This window comes from Rissa tridactyla, chromosome Z, assembly GCF_028500815.1.
Source record: "Rissa tridactyla isolate bRisTri1 chromosome Z, bRisTri1.patW.cur.20221130, whole genome shotgun sequence".
Taxonomy (NCBI): Eukaryota; Metazoa; Chordata; class Aves; order Charadriiformes; family Laridae; genus Rissa; species Rissa tridactyla.
Window position 1 is genome coordinate 81,110,990 of NC_071497.1, and position 27,664 is coordinate 81,138,653.

Consider the following 27,664-nt stretch of genomic DNA (forward strand, 5'->3'; position numbering starts at 1 on the left):
ATTGTTGAAATTATGCATTTCAAACTGAAAATTTGTTTGCAGAACACTTTCAGAAACTGTTTTCTTGCTTTATACGGTCAGTATTTTCCACTTAAGTGGGGCAAGAACGCTCCTAGAAACTGGCTTCCTGAGAATCATGAATTGTGCTGTTCTGACTTCTGTCGACAACATTTTTGTTTGTGCATTTATATAATATTTAATCTTCAAACTATCTAAACGTTTTAGTAGGATTTTTTTGAAGTTGCTGGTGTTTCAGTTGTTCATTTTGCCACCTGTTGCATCTCACAGTACTATTGAAAGGGAGTGCAGTGAGTACTTCCCAGTAAATCTCTAAGCAATATTACAAACAGCATAGCGGTACTCAAGTTCTTGATAGGATGGCAACTTGCCTTGTGCGTTTGGAGTAAGTGATGTTAACGTTTCTGTCAAGTTAATGCTACAGAAACATTTTAAATATGAAAATATTTTAAATGAGAAGGGAACATGAAGTGATGTAAATATTGCATTTTAGTACTGAAAAAGTGTAAGACTTTTGCACATTTGAAATACAGTTTCAGATATGGAATTATAGTCAGGTTTCTTCAGTGTATTTGAAAACTGTTGATGAAGTTTAATCTTACTCAACTCTTAAAGAATTTTGAAACAGCTTTGAAATCTTATTCAGTATTTAGTAGCTGCGAAAGGTTTCTGTTAAGATCATGAGTCTTGGTAAATTTAATGTACAACTAATAACATATTTGATGCTGCAGCAACCAAATGGGATACAAAAAGCAATGTGATGTCTGTATTAGTATCTTAACTTGCTAACAAACTCTAAAGAAGACACAAAGAATTAGTAGTATCTTTTATATAATTCTGCGTTTAATATCTGCTGACCAGTTTCAACATTCTTTCAGTCTATGTTTAAAAAAGAAAAAAGGAAAAAAAACTCATCTTGTTTGTTAGTACTCTTAATGAATTTGAAATAAGCTTTATTTTTTTAAATCCGTAATTTCAAATTGGTTGCTGAAGATATACAGTTATAAATTTTACAGAAAACAGTGAATCGTATTTTTTGAGAGCTGCTCGGCATAAATGCTATAGAGATTGCATTTAAAGATTTTTTTTTTTTCCCCCCTAATTTTTGCATCAAGATTTGCTACTATATGAAGCGTTGAAATAAGTAAATACGTTTGCCTTTCCATCCTCTACAGGTAAACTATTTCACATTGACTTTGGTTATATTTTGGGTCGGGACCCTAAGCCTCTACCTCCCCCAATGAAGCTGAATAAGGAGATGGTGGAAGGTATGGGAGGCACGCAGAGTGAACAGTACCAGGAGTTCCGTAAGCAGTGTTACACAGCCTTTCTGCATCTCCGCAGGTAACAGTACTGTTTTGGTGCTAAAATTTGTTAGAGACGCTGTAGAGCAGGAGAGAAGAGAAGTAAATGAATCAGAGAGTATTTCTGCTGAAAATTCAAAACTTGTTTGAAGTCTGAACATAGACACAAGAATTTGTATGAAACAAAGGAGTCAAGACACCACAGTATTGGTGTAACGTGGAGCTTAAGTGTAATTATCCTTCAAGTTAAAGGTCCCCAATGTTCCTTGTTTGATAACCTAAATAGTTTTTTTCATAAGTCCTGTTGGATATTAATTTATATCTTGCTTTTTGGATATGCTTTTGCTCTTAAGCAACCTTTTCTGTGATTATTGTTGATCAAGTAACTGTCCTTTTAACTCCAAGTCATTACTTATTTGCTTCTTTATCCTCCTTCAGTTTAGATTAGTGATGATGAAATTCTTTGGCGTGTAGATGGTACATATATAAGCTTAGTTGTGTTTAGATCCTGTGGGGCAAAAATTAGCTACTTGTAGTGACAATCAAGTAAGTTAGCAGTTTCTGTAGATACCCAGAACTGTGACAGCTAAAGCTGTATTTACTTACAAACAAAGATCTCTTGTTAGACTTGGAATCAGCTTCATTATTTTGCAGTGACCTTATCATTTACCATCGACTTTCTGAGCAAAGTAGCTCAGCTTTGTTCCGTTTGAAGCAGAACATGAGTAAGCATGCTTTGACTGTCCAGTCATTCGTTTAGTACATCTTCCATAGAGATGAAAGAATTTCACATTGATATCAAGATCATATTATGTAAGCCTCCAAATATGTGGAAAAAAACTAGTAATATGAAAAGCACAAGTAAAAAGTGCATGTAGTATGAAAAGTATTCAGTCAATGATTTGAAAGAAAGTGCTGCGTGTAGTTCTCTTGTTAAAAGGAGAAAGAGTAAGGAGTTGGTTTATGAACTGACATTAATGGGTTAAAGGCTATTCAGTAGCATGAAAAAAACAGCAGCGTGTTATCAGCAAACAATATTTATTACTTCAGAGAACAATCGGGAAGGCTAATGTGTATTCCATGTTCTAAATTTTGCTTAAAAGTGTTTCGTGATACTGCATTTCTTATTTGTGAAATACTTGAGTTGTTTTTGTTGTTTAAACGTAGCTGTTCCAATGGAAAGGTCTGTGTCAGTGAAGAATTATCCATTGCACTAATTTATGTAATGATTTGCTACAAAGATGATCATTAAGTGTGGAGTATAGCAGTAATTTGTATATAAAACAAAACTGTAAATCAAGATGGTTTCATTTTTAATGTCTGGGATTGTAGTTGTAATTATAATCTCTCCAATATTTGTTCAGTTTAATAGGAAAGTATTTTTAAATGGTTCTGGATAAATATCTTTAAGGCTTTCAACAAAGGTAGCATAGGATAATATTAGTATTTTTATAACTAGTCCTTTAAGCAGCTAGAACTAAAAATGATTAAGATTACGTGCTTGAAAAAAGAATAATTAGAGGTGGAATGGCTTACTTCTAACAGTTATGCACATTGACACAAACCCGTTCACAGATACTTCTGGCTAAGTAGTGTGAAATCATAACCTCTGATTGCTAAGACACAATGCAAACTCTGTTTGTCGTCTCCATCAATTTGTATTTTATTCTTTCTTCTTTATTTCCCTGGCATATAGGCAGTTCTCTACATCTTTCAAGTGTTGTATCAGTGTTTCGGGAATCCTAGTGGAATGGGTGTTGCATAGTGAAAACAAATAAAAACAGTTTATAAAATTTGTAAGTGGAAAAATAGTTTTGTTCATAGGTTGGGAGCAGTTTGGCATATGAACATTGGTGTGTTGGTTTTGTTGGTTTTGGGGTTTTTTTTCGGGAGGTGGGAGAGATTTCACTTTTTTGAACAACTCCTTCCCAAATAAGGATTTCCCCTGTGTTAGTCATGAGAACTTTGATATTCAGTTTGTGTTAGTCGGCCATAGATAGGGACAAAGGAGTAGGAAGTAACTAGAACTGTAGTTTGGGCTGAGATTTGCTCCGTAAGGATGAGGATATCCAGCTGGCTGGACCAGAGTGTTTTTCCCCAGTCTGTTCTCAGTGGTATAGTGGACAGGGGACCCAGATAGATCTGAATGACAAAACTACAGGCAACAAGTGAAAAGTTGTGGTTCCCTTGGGGAAGTGCTGATTATTTGGAAATGTTGTAGCTAGGCAGTGCAAGATCTAGATATTCTTCTGGCTGCTGGGCGTAGATGGTGAAGAGAGGGAAGAGTAAAGTTGAAACTGGTTGGGATGAGGTCAGTGTTGCTTGAGTCTGGACTGGGAGAAAATGCTTTTGGAGGAGTAAGTGCCATAGATCATTATAGCTGGCTGGGAGATGATAGTGATTGGGGTGGGGCATGATAGTGATTGGCGAGTATCTGTTAAAGGAGAGAACACACACGCAGACAGACACAGACACACACACACACTTAGGAATTTTTGAGTTAGACCAAGTAAACAGGGCTTTAGTTTGGGACTGCGGGTGCTTTCTTGTCCTGGCTTTGTAAGGGAAGCTTGTGGCTTCAAATTTGATAACATTGCAGTGTCCACAGCCTAAATATCCAGGTGATTTAAGACATCTGTATGCAAAGGACCAGTCAATGTTAAAAAATTAAATAAAGAAGTGCTTAGGATCAAACACATATTTGATGGGATATTAAGCACTTAAAAACAAAAGCTGCTCTTCTCAGAAAAGATGGCAGCAAGAATTTGAACTTGTCTGATGTGGGTTTCTTGGTATATATAATGCCTCTTTTATGTAGAAGTAGTTATTTTGTTGGATTTCTTAAACTTTTGCAGAAACTCCGTGTTTTTAGCACTTCCTATTCAAACTGTAAGTTTAATCAACCTCCAGTGCGGCTGAGTGCTCATTTATTTTGTAAAACAAAAAGAAAGAATCCATTTATGAGAGAGGGATTCGAGGTCAAATTTAGGTGCTTAATTGAAGCTCCTTAAATCTAGAAAAAACTGAGCTCCTGGTTCGTTCCGGTTGTGGATGGAGGTCAGCCATTCAGGAGGCCTTTGTAACATAGATGTCAAAGGTTAGTGGGATGACTTGCCTGAAAAAGGTGTTTGGTTTTTTACAGGTCAGATTCCCAACTCAGGTGTTCCAGCAAAATGTCTAATCTTAGGATGAATTGGGGCTGTCAGGTGACTGGTTGTGAACGTCTTGGCATATTTGCCAAGGATGTTGCCTATGGGAAAAATGACAGTCAATTGTCTATAAAATAGGAAGCTCTTACCTTTCTTGTCAAGTCCTGATTTTTGAATGAATTTTCTAAAAATCTGTGAAATACAACAAGGATCCTAGAGGCAGCTAATAGCTGTTTAATAAGCTGTTTTTGATCCTTAGATCACTAAAATTCATTACTGAGTTAAAGAAATGTTAGAGTGAGGGGCAGAGGAAAGACCTGTGGGTAGTATAGTAGCAGCTCTCACGATTTTTGTCTCTTCCCGCCCCATACTAGCCCCGAAATTGCCTTTTCTTGATGTATTTTTTTTTTTTAAATGAGGTTCTTCAGATGATCTTATGCTTTTACTTTAAGCACCAGGAACCAGAAGACTTCATTGTGTGGAACAGAACCAGCTCTTAACTGGCCTAGATTTTTTACAAATCTCCAGCGCATAAATAACCCTAGTGACCTGTAGCGCTCGTGAGCTCTTATCCTCTATGTGGTTCAGGAGGAAAAAGGACTCTGGACTTTTTGTTCAGTTCAAAGGGAGGGCTATGAATGGAAGCTACCAATGACCTGGAAGAGAATTGACAGAATGTAGCTATAAGATTTAAGTATGTTTGAAGTGAGACTTGCTTGTTTCAGACAAGTAGAAAAAAATTTCCCTACAACGTGTAGTGACCATTCTGGGCACCAAAGTAACTTAACTGCCAGATTTCTTAGATGGATCTGAGACAAAATGGTAGCATAACATTTTCCTGCCCATCATCTTTCTTGTAATTTTCCTCATTCCAGCCCCTGAGAAAGTGAAACACAATAGCTGAAACAAATTAGACAGGGAAGATTTGTGCCCAAACAATTTATTTTAATTATTTGTGTTGTAGAGAGTTGAAACTTACATTGGAATGTGTTAGGTAGTGCTAATTCCAGTTCATAATGAAATGTCAAGAGTTTTTTGGTGGAATTATGCTTTTCTATAGAGATTTTTGTTGAGCAGTATTTACTCTGTAAAATATGGCTATGAAGCAGTCCTTTTGTGTAGTTAAAATACTTTGTACTCCTTGCAACTGTCAGCTTATATATATTCAGCAGCTTGCTAATAAACAAGTTTTGCTGCTAAGAATTCATTTTCTATCATCTCTGAAGCTCCTTAGTGCTCTCAGCAAAGCAATATCTCAGATTTTGAAGTCAGTTACTACTTATGTTTCTGAAAGGGGACCTAGATCTCTTTACAGAGGAAGGGAAGTTTCAGTTTGTTGAACAGCTTGAAAATTATGCTTTCAAAAAGCAACTTAACAGCTAATTTCCTGCAAGGGGAAAATGGTTTCCTTTCAAAGATTTGCAAGTACTTCCACACCACGTTAAAATTGAAAACTCTTCTCTGTCTTGTCTTTTTTAGTGGTTATAAGTGACATTTGTACTTCACAAGTGCAGCACGCCTTCCGGTTTTTATTGCAGCTTAACTGAGCAACTGCACACTTGGATCTGGTTAAATCACTTATATTCAACTTGTTATGGAAGAGGCCTTGCAGCAACTTAAAAAATCATTTCTTGTAATTGTGAAGTTGTCAGCTGTTTGAATGCTAGTTTATATAATACTGTTATATCACAGGTAGCCTTTTTAATAAAAAATAACCTTTGAGTCAATATTCTAGCATGTGTTTTTCCTACTAGAGGTAAAAAAGATCATTAAATCCTACAATATTTGATATTATAGGTTATATCTGATATGTCCCTGGATAAATGTTCTGACAATTTTTAGAAGATTATAACAAAATCTGAGTAGTCTCTTCAGTTTTGTCAGTTTGAGACAATTTGAGGGTTAAACTTGCACTGGTAATATCAGGTATCTTACTTTTTAATATAAATATGTTCAACAAAGCGTTATGAATGCATCTCCTCTGAACCATTACCAGTTCACACAAAGATGATGATGTGTTCTTAAATGAAGTTGTTTACAAAATGTCTTTTTTGCAGTTTGCAAAGTGTTTTACCTAATTTGCTCTTCTGCTTAGGTATTCCAACTTGATCTTGAATTTATTTTCCCTCATGGTGGATGCCAACATTCCAGATATTGCTCTTGAACCTGACAAGACTGTAAAAAAGGTAACTGGAAAGCTTTCCGCGTCTTTCAATAACCGAAGTCATCGTGTCATGAAACTTGCAGTCACTTTGGTCACATATTTGTAGCTGGTGACCTGAAAGTATTTGGTTCTGTTTATGAGTTTTGAGTGATTTCTTGTATCTTTGAAGCTCCAGATAGGAGAATATACTTTTGAGATCACATAGCGCATGTGCCCATAATTACAGAATTGGTCTTCATCATCCATGCAGGAGCACACAGTCTGCTCTAGCATTCTATTCCAAGTAGTATTTTAGCGTTCTGCTGAGAATAGTGATCCCACCTTATGAAACTTTTGTTAAGTGAAGCAATTGACACTGACCGTATCATGAAAGATTGTTCCATCTAGTCTACAATCCTGGAAGTCACAAATGGTTTTATAAAAGCAGTCTCCTGCTGGATGTAAAAACAGTCTGCTGAAGATTTAAAACCAGTAGTCTGGTATATTTTCATCACCAAGAAATGTTTGTTTATTGTGAAAGCAAAGTCGTGTCCCGTAATTCTAACTTTGTCCCTTTGTGCCAGCCTGAAACATTCTCCATTTGAAGTCTCAACAACAGTTGACATTAAAAAAAAAAAAAAGGATAAATGTTCATCTAGATTTCATTACACTTACATTTTAGGCAAATGTTGGCTTTTTTATAACCCGATTGATAGTGAAGGGCTATCTGTTTTAATTCCACAAAAGACTATGTGGAGCCTGTGTATCTGATGGAAATCAGCTCAGTGTAATTTTTATTCAAGCAGTGGATTTTCTCTAAAATAGGCTGTTCTTCAGTGTTTTCAATGGGCTATGAAAGCAGAGATTCAGCATCTTTAAATTAATATTTTATGTTCTAGTATAGTTCCCTTAAAGAAAACAAAAATGTGACTTCAACAAAATCTTTCCTTTTGCCTGCAAGAATTTGAGCTTTTCTGTTCAGAGTTTGTTGGTTTCAAATTGATACAAAGAGTACATATAGCTATTCAATTTCATTTCCAGGAAGGCTGGGCTAGCCAGAAGTGCTGTATTTTGTGGTACAGATGGCAGCCCACCCTCCACTTGGATGTTTACTGAAGAAACTGACAGCTAATTCGTTTTCTGTATCAATATTTGAACCTCTTCACTGTCCCTAAATGCACTGCAAAGGTAGAAGATGGGACACCGAGGCTTAAATTAGAAAACCGTAATGGTTCAATACATACCAAGTTGTAGATGATGGGAGTAACTACATTATTGTAGAGACCCTCTTTTGGAGGAAGAGACCTTCCCAACAGTATGCTTGCAACACGTGCCTATGAATTTCATCTTTATAAAGATGACATGTTTTGTTCTGACTAAAGAAGGGGGAAACCCTTTTAGATTGCAAAGTCTACAAATAGATGCACAATAAATCCTGGGAGAAACTGATGTATGTATGTGCAAGTAGCTCAGGGACTATTTTTGGAAAGTTTGTCTTTGACTGAAATAGTTGTCAAGAGCCCAAACTGGTGGTTTCATTGAACTCCAGAAGTGCTGGTTCTTTCATGTTTGCAGCAGTAAGTTTGGGACTTGCTGCATATTTTAATCTTACTTATCTCTGTCCAGAGTTCACTGTTGCTTGACGGGATAGTGTTCATCCTTGACTGGAATACTCTCTCATGAGCTCTTGACATTTTTTATCAAACTGAGTCTCCCGGCGTTCACTGCCAATTAACATGCAATATCCTTGTTTCTTATTAGTATCTTGGCATTGTATTTTATGTTGGTAAACTCTGTAGAAGCAGTGTCCCAGGGTATATTGTTTTCTGTAATTAATGATAATAGAATGTTAAGTTCTGTAAAGTATTTGTAAAGGATTGTTTTCATTTAGCACCATTTGGGCATTTCAGACACTTCTAAAACTCTCTTATTCCATATAAATTTCCCATACATTTTCTTGAAATAACATATCAAGATACAGAATTGAAAGTCAACAAATCTTTTCTACAGCTGCTATGTTACAGTTCACTGCTGTACAGTAAAGATTATGTAAAGCATGTTTGTATTGTATCCTATTGGAGATCATGGAACGAAGGAAAATCTAAAAGGAAGCTCTAAGAGCTGTGAATTAGGTCAATGTGGTTACTTTTAAATTCCCTTACAAAGTACAAATAGTACTGCCTTCTTTGCATGGAAAGAACATAAGTTTATTTGCTGTATGACAGTTCACTATTAGATCAAATGCAGCAATTAGCTACTGGGGTACTGAGCTCTGACAGTGCTGCAGCTTAGTGAACAGCAACTTTTACCATCATGATAGGTTCAAGTCCCTCTATTCACAGAGGCTTTAAAATGTGAAAAGAGCTAGAACTGAAGCAGTAAGTCAAGTGTTTCCGATGATGAAAGCGAATCACTTTCACATTTTCAAGTGTTGTGAGAGGAAAAGATTTTACTTTCCGAAGTTGTGTAGGTTTTTTTAGTGTGCTTGTTCCTTTCAAACAGTAAGGTATTATCAGAAAGATAAAACAATTATTTAGCTTGTTCATAAATACTTTCTTTGTAATTCATAGACTTTTCAGCTCTCCCCTAATATTTTTATTTTATATAAACTCTACTTTTTTCTGATAGCTCAACTGGTATTAACTGTTAACTGTTCAGGTTTGATCATTTTGGTTCCAAAATTGTCCTTTGAATAGACTGCTGGAATTTGTGTAAAAATAATATGTCATAATGGGATCTCTAAAGACTAGGTGAAGAGAGGGACCCCTCATAAAGCAGTTGTTGACATTACGATCTGCTGGATGTATACAACTATGTACAAAGCTCCTATGACAGTAATTGTTTTCTTTAGTTCTTGATTTTTTGGTTTTACTTTTTTGCTTTAAAAAAACAACAAATCAGCTGTAAACGGGCTAGGATCAGAATGATCTTAACCCATTATAGAAAGTTCAATAGGTCATTGTTGTTTTTATTAAATAATGCATTAGAAAACTCGTTTTGGATATTAAATGCCCCTTAACCTGTCTCAGAACAGTTATGAGCTTTGTTAGTACTAATAAAAAAAGGAACAAGGTGTCTTGCATCTCTTGGGCTGAGTGGCAAGTTTGTTCAGTCATTTAACAAGATAATACCGTACCTTGTTGTAGGAAAACTGAATAAATGCTTCCAGCATCTCAATTGATTTTTATTTTTTTACTTAAAGCTTTAGGCAAAAAATCCATATATATTTCAACAGACTCAAATTAGCTGAAGATCCATTTTGGACTGACTCGTAAAATTAAATTACCTTTGATGTGTGAGTCTAGTCAATAGCCATTTCAACCGTGATATCACTTTCATGGAAGACAAAGGTGGAGATTTACAAATGTTTCTGCAGCTAAGAAGGTATCCCGCTTAATAGCGTAGGTGGAAGTTCACAGCCATCATTTTCCTTGTTGGTGCTGTAGTGATACTCATTCTCTATTTTGTAGAGTCCTCATTTTTGCTGGTGAGCCAGACTCTGGTCTCACAGGCAGCTGAAGTCAAGTCAGGTAAAGGTAACAAGATAAAGGTAACCTTATCTAAATTTTGTGATAAATCAGAATACTACTTTATGATTGAACCACAAGGAAATTTGTACAGTAGGAAAAAAAAAATTTTCTTCTTTTTAAAGAAAGGAATGCTTACTGAAGGGAGTATTATGCTTCAGTTGTTTTGGCGGACAATTAGTTTGGCGTAGAGATCCTTGATACTGGAATTTTTCAGTAGGTGCAGCTATGCTGCTGTTACCAAGTAGGCATGAATTATTCTAAAGATTACTTCTAAAGAAAGATTTTTCTTGAATGGCCATAGTTTTAATTCCTCATTACGATGTTAGATGTTAGCTTCACAAAGTGACATAATGCATCCTCCTCACTTCTAATAGGAGGAAGGTGCTTTACGTTGCAGGAAGTATCTGCCCACTGGTGAAAAATACGGTCAGATATAAAAAAGGTGCTAGTGAGTAAAGTCACCTTTGGAAATATTGTTGGTGTTCCCCTTTCCTACCGTTTCAGGAAGTAATCTACCAAGTTCTGAGAGCCAGAATGAGGGTTTAATTTTTGTAATATATACATATTCTAAATAAATTTTGCATGCACCTCATGATAATGATGGCTAGAGTAAAATGAACTGAAATAGAGTGAAGAACACTACTGCCGTGTTGTATGACTTGATTTCTTGTGGTTTCTTCTGTCACTTCCTGTGATATACGTGTGTGTATTGTAACAGGGTGCTCACTAGTTAGACTGAAAAGGTGGTTGCAAGTCAGCAGTCCTTGGACTTTGTGGAAACAAAGTAAGATCATAAAAGAAAGCATTATGTGGAACATGTCCTCTTCAGTGAGACATCGGATGGTTTGAGTTGTGATTTTTAGTTTAAAAAAAAAATTCAGACTGGTATGTTAAATGAGACCTTTTAGAAAAATCTGAGTGCAGAAGGCACTCTTAAGGAATAGTATTACTAACCTGAGGAATGGAAGGGAAGGCAGGATCTCTGTAGTTGGAGACTGTTTTTTCCAAGATATCACCTAATTTCCGGTGACAACATGACATCCCACATCCCAAGGAGCTAACTGGCAGAATGTAATTGTATAATCAGGCTTAAAATCTAACTGAAACCATATTCTCTGGGTGTCTCTCTCTCTCCACAGTTGTGAAATGTCTTGGGAGAAATATGTATTGAGTCAAGGCAAAACTGAAACAGCAGCTTGTGTCATGTACACCTTTCTGTAAAATAAGTATAGATTATACCTGTTTGACAGGGTTTATTGCACAGGATGGTGTAAGCAGAACTGGGCGCTCTGTTCCTGTCATTTGTGAAGGTACTTTCACATTCTTCTTGTTCAAAAGAGAACAAGCTCTGCACAAACTGATTTTAGTTACCGGAGAAAGATGACGGTGTGGATATTTTCTTCCTGTTAGCTTGGAAAGAACCAGAAACTCCTGATGACTTCAACTGGAGATGCAGATTTAAAGCATACCAAAATTTGACAGTACCTTCTTACTTGCTATGCATAATATTTGTTTTCAGAAATTAAATCAGCGCTGACTTTGATGACGCATTCTCACACCTAAAATTGGACTGAAAATGAGTTAGTCAGCATTGGCCTGAAAACCAAAAAAGCTCTGTTTGAAGTTTCGCAACTATCCTTTGAGAGCGTATGGAAAAATGTTTTTCAACCAGCTATCCCCTTCAGCATGTATACCCAATATCACTAGATAAATTGCCTAGTACCTTTAAATTGTGAGAAAAGCTTGTTTTAGTGGCTCATTTCCTTCACTCCAGTCTCAATCAGTACTTTCCGCCCATAGAAAAATCCAGAAAACCGTGATCACCCACTACACAAAATTGTTCCCATCCTTAAAACCATAGGAGCCCTCTTCAGATTTTTGGTCTTTTGTTTAACAGAAAAATGTTTTTTTCCATTTTTCACCAAGAAAAAGTAGCTGCAGAGCTTGAAATTAGTTGTCTTTTTGATCCTTTCATCTCCTTTTGTCCTCCCCATACTGTTTATAAAGAAAACTGTCAGTCTAATGTGCTTCACCGTATGGTTCATGACACCGTCTTCTACTGGCAACCTCTGATTTAGGCTTTTTCTGAAAACACACTTTGGCTCAAAAAATGACACAAAATGAAATTACGTCTAAAAGTAGCAGAAGATTCTCCCCAGTTTGCCTCTCCCTTTCTGTGGCCTCTAAGGTAACTGCCTTTAAATTTTCCACTTTTCGTATATTCTTTTCAACCTCTCAGTTTTCAGGAAAAGGACTGGGCTGAAGTCTCTTTATGTTGACTTGTCAATACATAACTGATAATGAAAAGATTTCCCCCCCCCAACCCCTTTTTCCCACCAGTGCTACTTGTTTTTTTCTTTCCAGTACAGCTGCAACACTAATTGCTAATTGTTGGGCTTTTTTAAATTAGCCAGTGCTATAAATTTAAGTAGTGATGACTAAAATCTGGAGTCAATTATGTAGCCAGTTTTGTGTAAGGAAGAGGTAGACCATCACTCTTCAGATGTAGCTAATGTATTCAGCATTGTCACCTCCTAACAAAAAAGCTTTTGATTTTTCCACAGGAAAGCCAGATGGTTTCTGTCTGTCCTTCATAGCAAATTTGACCTTTAAATTAGAAAACATCAGGGACCAGTGATTCATTGGCACACAAAGAACTCGGCAGGCATTAAAGGACAGTGTCCTAATTGACTGAGCTGTATTTCAGATGCCCATTGATTAAAAAAGGTGCTGCAAAGATGCTGCAACTGTTTCATTTAGAGGCGAGGTTATTGTGAACATAGACGGCACAAACACCTGGCTTCCAGCAAACAGTAGGTAGCTGCTGTCTGTGAAAGTAGCCCCATATACACAGGAAAGGCTAAAATCAAACCATTCAAGAGAGCGGAGAATTTTCTTCCTACAGAGTCTAACACTGAAAGCACCCTCTGTGTTTCCAAGTCTATGCAAATATTGACTAAGTCTCAGCCCGCTTGATGAGAAAATGAGGAGTATAATTGTTCGGAAACCAGCAAGAAGAGACAGGAGACATGTTTTATTCCTTTTACATTAAACATATCAAAGTGAAATGATTCCTGTTCTGCAGGTATAAAAGCTGAAGCAGAGATATGGTGTGACTTGAGGTACAGAAGGAGTTTCTGAGGTAGCTTGTCTCTGAGCCTGAGCTCGTTTTGCCAGTTTCTTCATCTGGGTTGTAGTAAAACTGCCTGTGCTCTTGCCTGCTCTTCTGTCCTCCCCAGGAGTTAGTCGATGGATAATTGAGAGTTGAGTTCACAAGTTAGTGAAATGGAAAAGACTTCTAATTTGTTGCTTGACATGCCTTTTTAGGCAGTGGATATCTGTCTCTTTTCACCTGACTGAAAATAAAAAGTAGAGCTAGGAAACATTTCTGAGGTTTATTAATGCCAAGAGGAAATTTTATAGGAGAAAAAAACCCCTCAGTTTTCCTTGGTTAGAGTCTGTTTGTTTCAGTATTTATATTTGCTTGCTGTTCTCAGGAGGTTTATTCTTTGTAAAAATGTCGCATTGACATGGAGCTTATTTTGCCTAGGCAGACATTCATCTTTCTGTCCATTTGGGTAATGATGCTGCAGCTGCACACCCAGCTTTTTTGTTTCTAGGCTGTTGATTTTGCATGTATATTAATTCACTTCGAACTAAAAAAAAAAAAGGGGAAGGGGGGAGAGGGGGAAAAGGAATACACACCACAACATGAACCAAGTGTGAGAATGCTCCTGTTGCTTTATATCATGCTGCCTATTTGATTATAATGTTTTGGCTAATATGATGAAATTCTGAGCTGGAACAGTATCAACTTTACGTACTGCAGCAGCTGAAACACTGACTTTCATGGAAGTTCAATTTAGAGATGTTCACTAGTGTCTTTACTGGCTTCTGCTTAGAAAAAAAATAAATTACAGAAGCCTACACAGGCTTGTTTAGAAACTGCAGTTTGTTCAAAGAAAAGACTTGAAAACAAAAGCTATTGGCAGAATAGTATTTAAAATAAAATTGTTCATGCAAATAGAGCATCTGAATAGTCTGTATTGAGAGTTGTTTGGACTGCCAGCAACAGGGAAAGCAAGAAAGTCTTTTGCTGAAAAAGATGAAAGCCAAGAATTTAATGCCAAATTCTGATACATGAATGTTGGATGCTGACTGTTGGTAACAATTATAAAGCAAAACAGTAAAAATAGTCATGAAAACCCCACTAAATATTGTTTGTTTGGTTTTTTTTTGGCCATCAACTGACTTTTCTCTGACGTTTTAGTAGTAGTCAGGATGTTTATATCCAATGCATATTATGACCCAAGGAATAAGGACACTGAAATTTCTCTTAAATTTAAGTAGCTGACTTTGCAATGAGCAATCTCATATTGGACTGATAAAATTATGTAGCTAGTAGTCATAGAAACCACTAGCAGTACTGCTTAATGTTGCTGGAAGAATAAATCCTAGAGCAGCCTCCAGTCTTCAGAATGGCTGACTTGCAATTAGTCTGAAAACTAAACAGGGTTATGAAAGGGTTCTCATGCTCATGTGATATTTTACCCCAAAATGCATTACTGCCTTCTTCAGTAACTACAAAAAACATAGCTACAAATGTTCATCAGGTATGGATTTGGATACTGCCTTGACGTTTGTAAAACCTTTGTAAGAGTTTCTAAAAAGTTTGCCTTAACCTTGACCCTGAAGTACGTAATCCATTTTAGGTAATATTTTATAAGTGAGAAGATGCTTGCTAGTAAAAAAGAAAAATTCCTGTGTTTAATACAAGGATAACTATGACCTCTACTGTACAGTAGGTTGAACTTAAGGATGAAAAAAACGCCCCAACAATCCATACAGATCCACTCTTTGGTGAGAGGGAAAGGACAGCCTTGTGGTTAAGGGGCAAAAAGGGTAAGTGCAAAGTCTTGGAACTTTGCGATGAAGTGCACTTACCTGCACTAGCACTATTCCCAACAGGGATTGTGTACGATCTCTCAACCCTAAGCCTGTCATGCTTCCAAAAATAGAGAAAGGAAAACTTGGAGATTTGTTCAACTAAATGAAGACTCAGGTCTGCCATTATCTCAGACCTTTAACTGCAATTTTTAAGATGATAATTAGGGTTTTCTCAAGTATTTCATGTCCTCTTTATTGCTATCCTCATTTTTATACTGTACACAGCTCTGTGGGCCTGACTGGGAGTTTTCCATGAAATCGACTTCATACAGCTTGTTTGATACCATTTTCAAGACAATAGTCTTTTTAGTTCTCCTTGAAGACACTTCAAGCAAAAATGAAGTGTGACTTTACTGGCAATTAACACTGCCGATTATTCTGCTAGATGTTATGCTTTCACTCTCAGTTAACTTGATAACTTCCCTTTTTCTAGTGAAATGTCACATCAAATGTAAATATATTTAAAGTTTACAGGTTTTGAAATTTCCAATCTTAAAAATAGGCATTTTTTGGTGGGTGGTTGTTGTTTGTTTTGTTATTTTGTTTTTTTTTTTTTTTTTTTTTTTTATGGTATCTATCAGTGTTTTCTATGAAATAGTTTAATTTCTACAGCAGTGTTATCTCTCATAATGTTCTACTTCCCTATAACAGCATTTGTGGTGTGGGACTTGCTTTGCTTACCCTAGAATTTAAGATGTGGGATTCTAGTTGGTGTTTGCTCTGATCAGGCTGTGTCCTCATAGGACCCTGGGGTTTTTTGCAATAGGCGAAGTGACCACTTGATTTTGGGTTGAGGTGTAATTTTAGATGGGATAATCATGGTGCAAAGTAGTATTTCTTGGTGGGTTTACTGTAAAAAAAATTATATAAAACTTTTTTTTTTCCACTTTTTTGGCTTATTGCTGTGCCAAGTTCCCATCCTGTGTGTGACTCTGCAGCAAGTGATGATAAGCCTTTTTTGTGTTATCATCATTACTTCAGCTTCAAGTAATTTATACTTAAATGATTCTCCCCTCACCACCACCACCCTATTATTTTCTTCTGAACTGTCCCTTGTAATTTGTGGCCTCTCCTCCTTTTAATTTTTATTTTCTTTGTCTTTTGCAAAAGAAAATCTCTATCATGATAACTGACAGTAGCTTTCTTACAGCACACTTCAAATTTAAATGAAGTATAAAAAAATTTCTAGTAATGCAGATTTCATATAACTGTGCAATCCTGTTCTTTTGCTCTTTTATTTCTAAACTATCCACTATGCAGGGGGATAGAAGTGGTCAACTTGAAACTTTAAAGTTGAATGTCAGTATCTTCATGGACTCTCTAGTTCTTTATCCAGCCTTTTAATCCTTAAACGTTCAAATTCTGCTGTTGACACCTGATGTTTAAAATCAATGTGTGTATACATTATGGGGTTTAAAACTGTCCTTTCTGGAAACAAAGCAAAAGTTTACTAGATTCATCAAGTATGTTTCTTTTTTCTTTGACAAATACTAATGCCTAAACTAAAACATGTCAGTGAGAACTCTAAGTAAATAATTCAGGTGGGACGTTTTTGATGCCTTCAAGTTGGCTATTCTTAAGTGTATAGAATGACATAATTGCATAACTCATCAGAACATGACCTCCCCATTTACTTTTTTTTTTTCCGCCATGCAAAAATCTCTTCCTAATTGCGCCTCCTCGGTGAGAAAGTGTTGGCTTTCAGAACGCATGGTTTACTTTGGGACTCAGAGATTTCAAATAAGAATTACTATGGGTTTTGTTGCGAGAACCATAAGTCAATGTATATTAATCTTGTGGCTACTGTTGCACTTCAAGAGGTAATTTGTCATCTTGCCATCTTTATTCTCAGCTAGATTGTGACAGTTTTAATTGCAGTGCTGAAAAACTTTCATGCAAAGATCTAGTACTCGGCAGCATTTGATCCTGCTGTTAATTTCAAACTGATTTTAAGGTCTATCTGTGGGTAAATTTCTTGCTACATATATCATTGTGCCAGTCTGTTCCTGGGGAAAGTTGGAAGTGGGTTTAAATAGTCATTAATTCCATAGAATGAAGCTGCATCTTAACATCAGTAACTGCAAGACTTTCTGAGAAGTTCTTCTATGAATAAATTAGAAGATCACTGAAGTGCTTGATTACTAGAGTTGTGTAAAAGACTTACAGTGATTTTCTTTTTTTGAAACTAGAGTTATCAATTTTGCTGAACTCTCATTACATCACCTTTTCTATGAGCCTGAAAACAGATCTGATAGAAGTCTGTTCTCTAATCTGGGGGAGGTATTTGAGCTTGTGCATAATTGCGAGCATGAGAATAGTCCATTAAATTCAGTTGGATTCTACTGTGTGCTTCATTGGCTGTCAAACTTCTCATAACTCTGTGGAAGATAATAAACTTCTTCCTATCATGTTTGTTATGAAGATAAAAGTTCTATAATATTAGCCTGAAATATGTTCTAAATCTGTCCCTGGTACCTGTTCCCTTGAGATTGTGAACTTCTTCAGTTTATTCTATTCTTTCACATTGATCAAATTTCTTTTTGAGGGGAAGTTGAGGAAAAACTCAATTTATGCTTACTTCAAACGTATCAGCAGCAGAGTTCTAGTATATTTTGAGTGAAGCAGCGTTATCTTTCTGTACTTGGGAAGCTAACTTATGCTTTTTATTGTAGCGCTGAAGGGTACTATTCTGGAATGCATTACCTTTGAAAGGAATGCAGAGCAATACTAAATGGAAATCTCAGAATATTTGCTGCCATAAAAAGGGTGGTTGCATATGCAATACCCTTGATGCATAAAGTGAATGCAAAATGGGAAGAGAAGGTAGTATCATCTCACAAGTACGACCTTATTAAGAAAGTTGTTGAAATAACTTGGCTTGCGTTTTTGTCAATGCTTAAAAAAGTGAATGCATGGAAAATGTTGATTGACTTGATTCTGTCTTACAGGCACTTTCTTTAGTCATATCCAGGAGAGGGTTAAGAAGCAGATTAAGTCATTTGATATTTACCTACATGACAGAGATTTCTGATGGGCAGTTCTTGAATGTAAAATGTTTTAATAAGCTCAACTATTTCAGATGGAAATTAGACAAATTCAGATAGGAAATAAGTCACAACTGTTAAATAAGGCAATTAATCATTGAAACAATTGGCCTAGGATGTGAAGCATTCTGTGAGTTTGCTAGGAAATTTTCATACTGTGATGGGCACTACTTTGCAAAGTGACTAGTAGTTTTAAATTTTGGGGGTAGGATTGATTAGAGAACTCTGGGATCTTAGAATCCTTAATTCTGGGAGATCATGGACTCCCTAGGAGGTCTTAAACAGCATACATAATTTTCCAAATGGAGAACCCAAAGTTAGCACTGTTATTCAAAAAAAGTGATGATTTTTTTTTTCAGAAACTGAACACTTGCCATTACTATATGCAGACCTTGTTGCACAGCCAGCACTTCAGAAAACTTAGAAAATGATGTTTTGGTATCTGTAGGACTTCTTCAGTTCCATGTATCAGATTATTTGAACTCATCCAAAACGCTTGTTCATGCATCTGCCTCTCATAAATGTTGTGAAGGATAAGGCAGGTCTGCAAAACTTGGCTCCTATAAAGCAAAATCTTTTTCTTTTTTCTTTTTTCTTTTTTTTTTTTTTCCATAAAGATCTGCCTAAGCTCTTACCAGTTCAGTGTACAGAGGTTTTTGAGTATTACCAAAGGAATGTCTGTGGTAACAATGCTTGTGAGATGTTGCCATCTGGAGCAGTCCTGAACAATTGCCATGGAATTAGTTGGAATTCGCAGAAAGGCATCCACTGCACCTTTGTAAATATTCATGGATCGAGGCTTTGCCAAGGCTGAAGTAGGAAAGTATAGATGTTGTTGCTGTGTTCTTAATTACGGTGCTTTCATACACAAATTGCAAGTACTAAGCAAAATGTGCTATTGGTACAATTAAAATACATTGCTGATAGAAGAAAAAAACAATGTAAGGGGTAGCAGTGTCTCCAGCCAACTGTTCATGGATGGCGGATATAATCAAAGTTCATTAAATTCTCACCTGCCATATAAAGGTCAGTTTTGACAGGGTTGGTTTGGTCACTCCTTCCTCTGATTCTGCATTCTTTACTTAATTGCCGTGCAGTTTCTGAAAGACAACGTTACCTGAAAATAAGGAAGTGTTACATACTTTCAAAAATGGTTAGGATCATCCAGACTCTTCCAATTTTGCCTTTAAAATGCAAAGTTGTGTGTTTGTTTGTTTGTTTGTTTTTTTCCTCAAGTGGCATTTCATTCTTGCTCAGTGATTATTTTCTCTTTTTCTCACAGTATTTTAATTCTGTCTAAACTCTTTATGTCCAGGTACTTCTCTTGACTTTCTGGCTTCGAGCTTTGAAATTACTAGTTGCGGGGGGGGGTGAGATGTAGGGGGCTGTTTCTAGCTTATTTAAATACTCATTTTTACAAAACAGTTGAAAATAGGCATTTTATGTGACGTTGTAAATCTCCAATAATATGCTGTAACTTAGAAGAAAAAGAGAGATTCTCTACTAAACTTCCATAACTGAAATCATTATGTCTCCTACTGTATGTATACTTCAGAGAGAATAGTGGATGTTGTAACTGTTGAATTGAATTAATTTGTCATCTCTGTCCCCATTCCAGGTGCAGGACAAGTTTCGTTTGGACCTGTCTGATGAAGAAGCTGTACATTATATGCAGAGTCTAATTGATGAAAGTGTCCACGCCCTCTTTGCAGCTGTGGTGGAGCAGATACACAAGTTTGCACAGGTGAGATATTTTCTCAGTTGATGGTGTCAGTGAAAGCCGAGTAAGGTGAGAGGTTGCAAGTGGTACATTCAAGACTTAACTTCATTGTTTGTGATGGTTTAGTTCATTTTCCAAGTATTTAAAGGTGCGTTCTTGCTGCTGGGACTGGAGAGCAAGCTCTTAGTGGTCCTAAAAGATTCTTTGAAGCACCTTAGCAAACATGCTAAGTGGGATGTAACCGGTTGTATTCCCAAAGATAAGAACTGCAAATTCGAAAGCTGGAGTTCTGAGGGAAGGATCCAGAACATCCTTAACTTTCATTCCCAAAGTAAATGAGCAAAGGTGAACTTCCTCCATTTCTTACCTTTCGTAGACTTCCTTAACTCTGCGTTACAGCTGGTGACTTTGATCATTAACAGGCACAGCAGCTTGCACAGAAGGGGCCATGAGCTCTGCTCATAATAATATTTACATCCTCTGCAATGATGACACGGTACCACAGAACACGCTCCCCTACAGCTATGTGAGCAGCTGTCCCCTGTGTCAGGGGCCTCAACACAGATGGAGATCCTGAGAGACAATGCAGTTTTTCAGATTTGGGGCTGTAGGGGATGGCTACTGTCTCTTGCTGGGGCAGTAGGAACTGGGCTCCATGCTTGCAGGAGGTGTGCAGTGATGGAATGTCTACATCGCCAAGTAAAGGAGCTGTGGGAGGAGGTCAGCAAACTGCACAGTATTAGGGCTGACAAGAAAGGGATTGACCAGATCTTCTGCAAGACCGTGGAGACAGAAGAGCCTGAACCTCCAGCAACACTGAAACAGGAGCAAGAATGTGTTGTCCTCATCAAGTTAGGAAATAGAGCTCGCAGGGTGGTGATGGCTAGAACCTTGTGATTTCTGATTTTAGGAGGAATGGCTTCTGCTCTACCTGCAGGTCTGCACCTGCAGAATAGATGGGAAGTAGTCAGCATGGATTTACAAAAGGGAAATCATACCTGACCAGCCTGGTAGCTGCTTAAGATAAAATGGTTAGCTCAGTGGGCTATGGGAGAGCTGTAGGTGTTCTTTATCTTGACTTTTGCAAGGCGTTGGCATTGTCTTCCATCATATCCTAATAAACAAACTGGAGCAATATAGGTTGAAGAGTTGAACGCTGACGTGGACTGGGAACTGGCTGATGTGCTGGGATTAGAAGGTTGTAATTAGTGGCACAAACTCCATCTGCAGGCCAGTCACTAGTGGTGTGCTCCAAGGGTTAATACTGAGGCCAAAATTGTTTAACATCTTCATTAATGACCTGGATTATGGGGTGAAGTGCACCCACAGCAAGTTTGCAGACAATGCGAAACTAGGAGTAGCTGATACACCAGAAGTGTCTGCTACCATTCACAGAGACCTTGATAGGCTGGAGAAATGACCACATAGGAACCTCACGAAGTTCACCAAAAGGAAGTACCAAGTACTGCATCTGGTGCAGACTAACCCCTTGCACAAGCACGGGCAAGGGGGGCAGGTGATGAGGTGGGAAGCAGCTTTTCAGAGAAAGCCATGAAGGTTCTCGTGGACAAGTTGCACATGATGCGGACCACTAGTAGTGGTCAACAGCTCAGTGTCTGGATTGAGATCAGTGACAAGTGGTGGCCCTCAGGGGCCTGTACTGGGGACCAGTATTGTTCAGTATCTTCATCAATGACATAAACAGTGGGATTGAGTGCACCCTTGGTGAGTTTGCGGATGACCCCAAGCTCAGTGGTGCGGTTGACACACCTGAGGGATGGGATGCCATCCAGAGGGACATGGACAGGCTTGAATAGTGGGCCTGTGTGAACTTCATGAGGTTCAGCAAGGCCAAGTGCAGCATCCTGCACCTGGGTCAGGGCAATCCCCCCTATCAATAGAGACTGGGGGATGAAGGGGTTGAGAGCAGCTTTGCTGAAAACTCGGGGGTATTGGTGGGTAACAAACTGTGCGCTTGCAGCCCAGAAAGCCAACCGCATCCTGGGCCACTTCAAAAGAAGCATGGCCAGCATGTCGAGGGAGGTGATTCTGCCCTTCTACTCCTGCTCTGGTGTTTAACCACACTTATGTGTGCTGTCTTACTACAAGCCACAGCAGGACAATAAAATGTTTAATTCTCATGGTGAATAAAACTGTATTCACAAAAGCATTTCTTCTTTGCATTTACCATTTTTTTTCCTTGAAGCCATCTGTCATTTTTAGTTTGTGTTTATCAGGAATTTACGACATTACACTGTTTGCTTAAGTATTAGAATCATGACAAGAAATGGAATTGAGAGGAAAAATAAATCTCATCTGAAAAACTAGTCATTATCCCAGGGTTTTTTTTTATTGATTCGTTCTTCATAAGACTCATCAAATTCTGATAGAAACTGAGAACTATTTTTATGGCTATCCATTTTGCTCAAGGTCTTTCAACTAATCTGTTGTTTCCTGCAAACTTAATTTTTATATTGAAGAATTGCACTGTAGTGTAGGGTGAGCATCAAAAATGTCATTCCCATCTGCATATCTGTTTAATAAAGGTGTTCTTTTATGTGATGTGAAAAGGAGTGTAATTATATGAAAATGTTGCAAAATTTGTTGTCATTCGTTATGGATTACTTTGATCGTAGGATGGAGGACAGTAATTTCATAAGACAGAGTGAAAAATGCCTAGGATCTGCCTTGAGGTTCAAAAAAAAAAAAAGCCATTACAAAGATTCAAGATTAAAATTTTAAGTGCATCTAATATGTGTGTAGACCTTTCTTTTAATCACATACTGACAGTCACTTTTTTAAAGACACGTCTTTTTACTTCATTGGTTTTAGGTGACTGCCAGACTCTCCCAGATAATTGTTACTGCATTTGTGAAGCTGTATTAGTAAGTCAGAGTTTACAGGTTTGATTTAGGTGACCTTTTCTTTTTCCATTCAGACGTGTTCTTGCTTGACCTTTCTTCGGCGCTTACACCTGCTTTTAAAATCACAGGACAGATTTGTTCAGAATATTTGAAAGTACCCAAGAATTTGAACCCCAGGCTTCTAGCTCCCAGGAATGGTGTTCTAAGCAAAGGCTGATGTATATATACAGCAGCAGGCGATGACTGCATCTTCCATTTATATTTTGGGATTTAAAAAACAAGACCACAGTCTGTTTGTATTGTACTTTTGAGTACCAAATAAGCAGATGTGACAGCCACTAATGCAGGCCTGATCCAGTTGTCTCATTTGGGGTGTTTTTGCCCCTCCAGCTGGCTGATGCTGGGTCCCAGCACGGAGACTTTTACGCTGTTTTTCCTGAGGCCTCGAACACTCCTCATATGCTGCTGCAGAGTTTGCTACCTTTTGTGTTTTTAGCTTTCCTTTCTGCTTCAGATGTCTAAAATGAAGACAATAATGGTTTGCTTTAAGTGCTTAAGGCATCTTTTGGCTCCATGTGATGTTGGATTCTGCTGCTAGGTTTGCTGTTCAGATTATTGCCTCTGTTCATGTTCTTTGAGTAATTACACTGGCAGACTTCCCCCTGCAAGAATATTGGATGCTTGTAAGTGTGAGGAAGATACAAAAAGAATAGTCACAAATGAATCAGCAGTTGACAAGTCTTAAGAATCTAAGGTCTATTTATATTTTTTTTAAAACTTAGAAAAGATCCATCAAAATTAAATATAATTAATATCTATTCTCTTTATATTAGAAGTGAGGTATGACACTTTTTAGTGATATTTAGGACTTCATTAGTCAAAATCATTATCTTTTCTTTTTGTCTGATGCAGTCTTAAGAATTTTCTGCTAGAGGCTTCACAGAGTCTGTAAATCTTTGAACAACTTAGCAATTAATGCGTCATTGAATTTTCTGTAAAGGGGTCATCTTGCACAATGGCCAGTTGAAGCTTTCAATTTGTTCATGTATAATGCTGCATTGAATTGCCAGTGGCCTTGCTCTTAATAGTAATATAAGTTGCCTAAAAAAAAAAAGGCAAAAAAAAACCTACAAAAAAAACCCCAAAACAAAACACAAAAGAACCCATTATTATGACACATGCTTAAACAGCATGTTTTTGTGGTTTATGGATAGATACTTATTTTCTTACTGCCTCCAAAATAGGCCTACAAGGAATCTATTCTGTCTACTGCAGCAGTTAAAAGCCTTTAATAAAGTTTGTTATTATAGTAACTGTTGTGTATCAGCATTCTCTATGTCACTCTGTAGTAAGTCAAGCTCTTGGATAAAGCCATCTAGGTATTTTGGCATCAGCTTGGTATTATTCTTTTGTAACAATATTTTAAATTGAGTTCAGTTCAAGCTCTGTTTCTAATGCATCTTTAATCTGTTACCAGTTTTTTTACAGACCTTTTTATGTAGTACTTATTTCCGTCACAGAATCATTTAGGTTGGAAAGACCCTTGGGATCATCGAGTCCAATCATCAACCCCACTCTACAACGTTCTCCCTTACACCATATCCCTTAACACCACATCTAAACGAGTCTTAAACACATCCAGGGATGGTGACTCCACCACCTCCTTGAGCAGCCTGTTCAGTGTCTGACCACTCTTTCTGTGAAGGATTTTTTCCTAATGTCCAGCCTATACCTACCCTGCTGCAGATTGATGCCATTCCCCCTTGTTCTATCACTAATTACCTGTGAGAAGAGACCAGCACCAACCTCTCTACAGTGTCCTTTCAAGTAGTTGTAGAGAGCGATGAGGTCCCCCCTCAGCCTCCTCTTCCTCAAACTAAACAGTCCCAGCTCCTTCAATCGCTCCTCATCAGATTTATTCCGCAGGCCCTTCACCAGCTTCGTTGCCCTCCTCTGCACTCCAGGACCTCGATATCTCTCTCATATTGAGGTGCCCAGAACTGGGCACAATACTCAAGGTGTGGCCTCACCAGTGCTGAGTACAGGGGGACAATCACCTCCCTCCTTCTGCTGGTCACACTATTTCTAATACAAGCCAGGATGCCATTGGCCCTCTTGGCCACCTGGGCACACTGCTGGCTCATGTTCAGCCGCTTGTCAATTAGAACCCCCAGGTCCTTTTCTGCCAGGCAGCTCTCCAGCCACACTGCCCCAAGCCTGTAGCGATGCATGGGGTTGTTGTGGCCCGAGTGCAGGACCCAGCGCTTGGTCTTGTTGAAGCTCATTCCATTAGTGTTGGCCCATCGATCCAATCTATCCAATGGTTATCCTTAATGGATATCAAAAAACTGTTGTCTCAAAAGTAAGTAAATTTAACATTTAGAATAAGTTAATGGTGTTGTACAGTGGTGCTCAAGAGGAGAAAACATGCATACTAATTTTAGTTGATACTAATGAAGACTGGATAGCCATTTCTCCCTGGAGAGTCATTTTCATTTCAGCAGCATTATTTATTTCTGCAGAGGAAGGAAACAATCTCCAGTTGAAGTGACTGATTTTCACATTTTATTTCCCTTGTAAATTTACAAGTCAAGTCAGTTGCATTCTGAGCTCCTGTTAAGCAGTGATTAAAAAAAGTGAAAGCTTAGGAGAATGAGGAGTGTCTCGCCTAAAACGTAGCTATACGGTTTGGTGTTACTCTCTGTTTAGGAACAAACTCAAATTAAGCCGTAAATGTTAAGTGGCTTTAGGATACCCAGTGCTGCTGCATCCCAAAATGCAGCTTTGGTTCCTTTCCCTCAGGACAGGGCTTCTGTTTTCCTCCTCTTCAGTGCCAAAATAAAATAAGGGACATCTACCATCAAGATTGCGTAAACTGGATGAAACCATTTGTCAAAAGGCAGATAGATTTGGTTTCCAAGCTGTCTGTTTTCCTGAAGAATTGTGAAAATTGCCTGCCTTTAGGCATTTCACCGTGCTTTTAAACATAGAGTTCAATTTACGCATAACTTCTGTTCTTTGAGAGTAAATGAGGTTGAATAAATGCTAAGCTATGTGGATTTTTTTGTTTTCTTTTCTTTTAGTATTGGAGAAAATAAGCCGCCTGTCTACCTGTGGTGGAAACAAGCAAATGCTCAAGAGAGAGACTTTCTCAAGCCCTTGTGGACTTCACCAAACAATTTTGGGATGCAAAAGCTGCAGGCAAAATAGCACAGCGAACTGAGAACTTCGGAGGTGGAGAAGCTTTTTGAGTCTCGGTTCTCTGAAGGTTTGAAAGCAACCTTTTTCTTTTCTTTTCTTTTTAAAGAAAAATGGTTGTTTATACCATCCTTCAGGCTCAGGTACTGTGGCATTTCTTTCCAGTGAAAATATTTGAGTCTCAAAGGTTGAAGTAAGCAACTTCTTCCTAAGCCAAAGATAACTGGAAGAGGCTGGACTTGATGGTAAATTCTTGTACCTGTTAATATATTTTCTTATTTATAACCAGAAATCATTGCTGTACTGAACATGGTTCTCCTCCATGGAGAAAAACCACAATACTATGGCAATCTCCTCTCTTCCCTTCCAAGCAGCTTTATTCCTTGAGTAAGTTTTAAATGTAATCCGTATTATCCTGTTTTCCCCACCTTTGGCAATGTTATTCTTTGTAAAGGACAATCATTTCTTCCCTGCTTACAAAAGTGTTTTTAAGTGCTGATAAGTTAGGCAGCTGTAGGCAGCCAATTAAATGATCACTAAAATGCTCAGCAACTGTCACGCACAGTGAGCGGTTCAGTATTTCACACTTTAACTCTGAATGTTTTCTGTACTGTGATTATATATTCTTAACTCTAATAAACTCTTTGTTGTTGCAGTCTTGAGATGTTCTCTCTCTTTAATCTTACCTGCTGAGACACGGCATACTAGAGGATTATGTTCATAACTCTTGGCTTTTCGCAAGGATTTTCACTCCTCAGTTCGCTTGGTGCAGGAATAAGGCCACTCATAAAATGACTGTTGTGCCACATGTTGAGTTCAGAAAGAATCTGTTTTGAATGATCAACAATGTAATTAGCTCTTCATAAATGTGTGTATCTCTTCAGAGGGTGCACTTGTACTCCTGTATTTTTTTTTTAATAATAATCTAAGTCAGGAAGAAAACCCTCCCAATTATAAAGATAAGAAGGACTGATTTGAATCTGAATCTGACCGATATTCGTGAGTCAGTATTGCTTTGTGTTTCTTTTGCCAGCAAACACCAGAAGAATTTTGATGAAGGAAAATCCACCAGGGCTATGATGGGCACTGAGCTGTTCCAGCGTATTACCTAAGTGTGCTAGTTGAGCGCAACATTGGTTCAGCCCCTTTCTTTCCCTATATGTGCAACTTGAAGGAACTGTGTTGCCCTAGTTACCTAGTGCTCGTGTTAGCTGGCAAAACATAATGCCACAGAGGAGCCACAGTAGTATCTCTTATTTGTAGTTGACTCTTTGGAGAAGTAGTAATTACCATTTTCTTGTGGGTTTTTTTTTGGTTTTGCTTCATCTGGCAGAAATACGTATTTCTCTTCTGCTGCCATTTCCCATTAACTCATTATACATACAGTACTTCATGGTATTTTCCAAGGATATTTTTGAGAGCATGGATTTCTCAGACATTCAGAGAAAATTCTACCCCCCAAAAATTGTCTTTTTAAATTTATTTTGAAGGGGCGTCCTGTATAGTCACATAACTTGTTGATATGTATGATGTAGCCGCACTTCATTTGACTGTGTTCTTGACTCCTGATCTCCAGCGCTTCCCACTGTATATATTCTAGGATTTTTGCACCAGTTTTTTTGAAGAAAAATTCCTCTTCCCATTGCCCGAGACTAATTATGAAGAATATGGGCATGAGCTGCTCTGCACCAGTTGACCAGACAAGCCAAGAATGACTCCTTCTTAAAACCTGAAAGCCATCATCATC

The 27,664-nt window shown here is 37.7% G+C and overlaps 1 protein-coding gene across 8 annotated transcripts in view; it reads left to right on the plus strand.

Annotated features, from left to right (window-relative positions):
- Positions 1–26,750, plus strand: part of PIK3C3 (phosphatidylinositol 3-kinase catalytic subunit type 3) — a 73,303-nt gene extending 46,553 nt beyond the window's left edge. For 2 of the 8 annotated variants that reach the window (XM_054184722.1, XM_054184727.1), the window contains exons 23-26: positions 1,194–1,362; positions 6,567–6,657; positions 19,754–19,879; positions 25,803–26,745. In XM_054184722.1, the coding sequence (XP_054040697.1) occupies positions 1,194–1,362; positions 6,567–6,657; positions 19,754–19,879; positions 25,803–25,817 (401 nt within the window). In that variant the 3' untranslated portion in view covers positions 25,818–26,745. Of the gene's footprint in view, positions 1–1,193; positions 1,363–6,566; positions 6,658–14,946; positions 15,047–18,752; positions 19,718–19,753; positions 19,881–25,802 lie in introns of those variants that run through there. The other 6 variants (XR_008463683.1, XM_054184726.1, XM_054184725.1 and 3 more) reach the window with 6 other exon arrangements.
- The last annotated feature ends 914 nt before the right edge of the window (positions 26,751–27,664 follow it).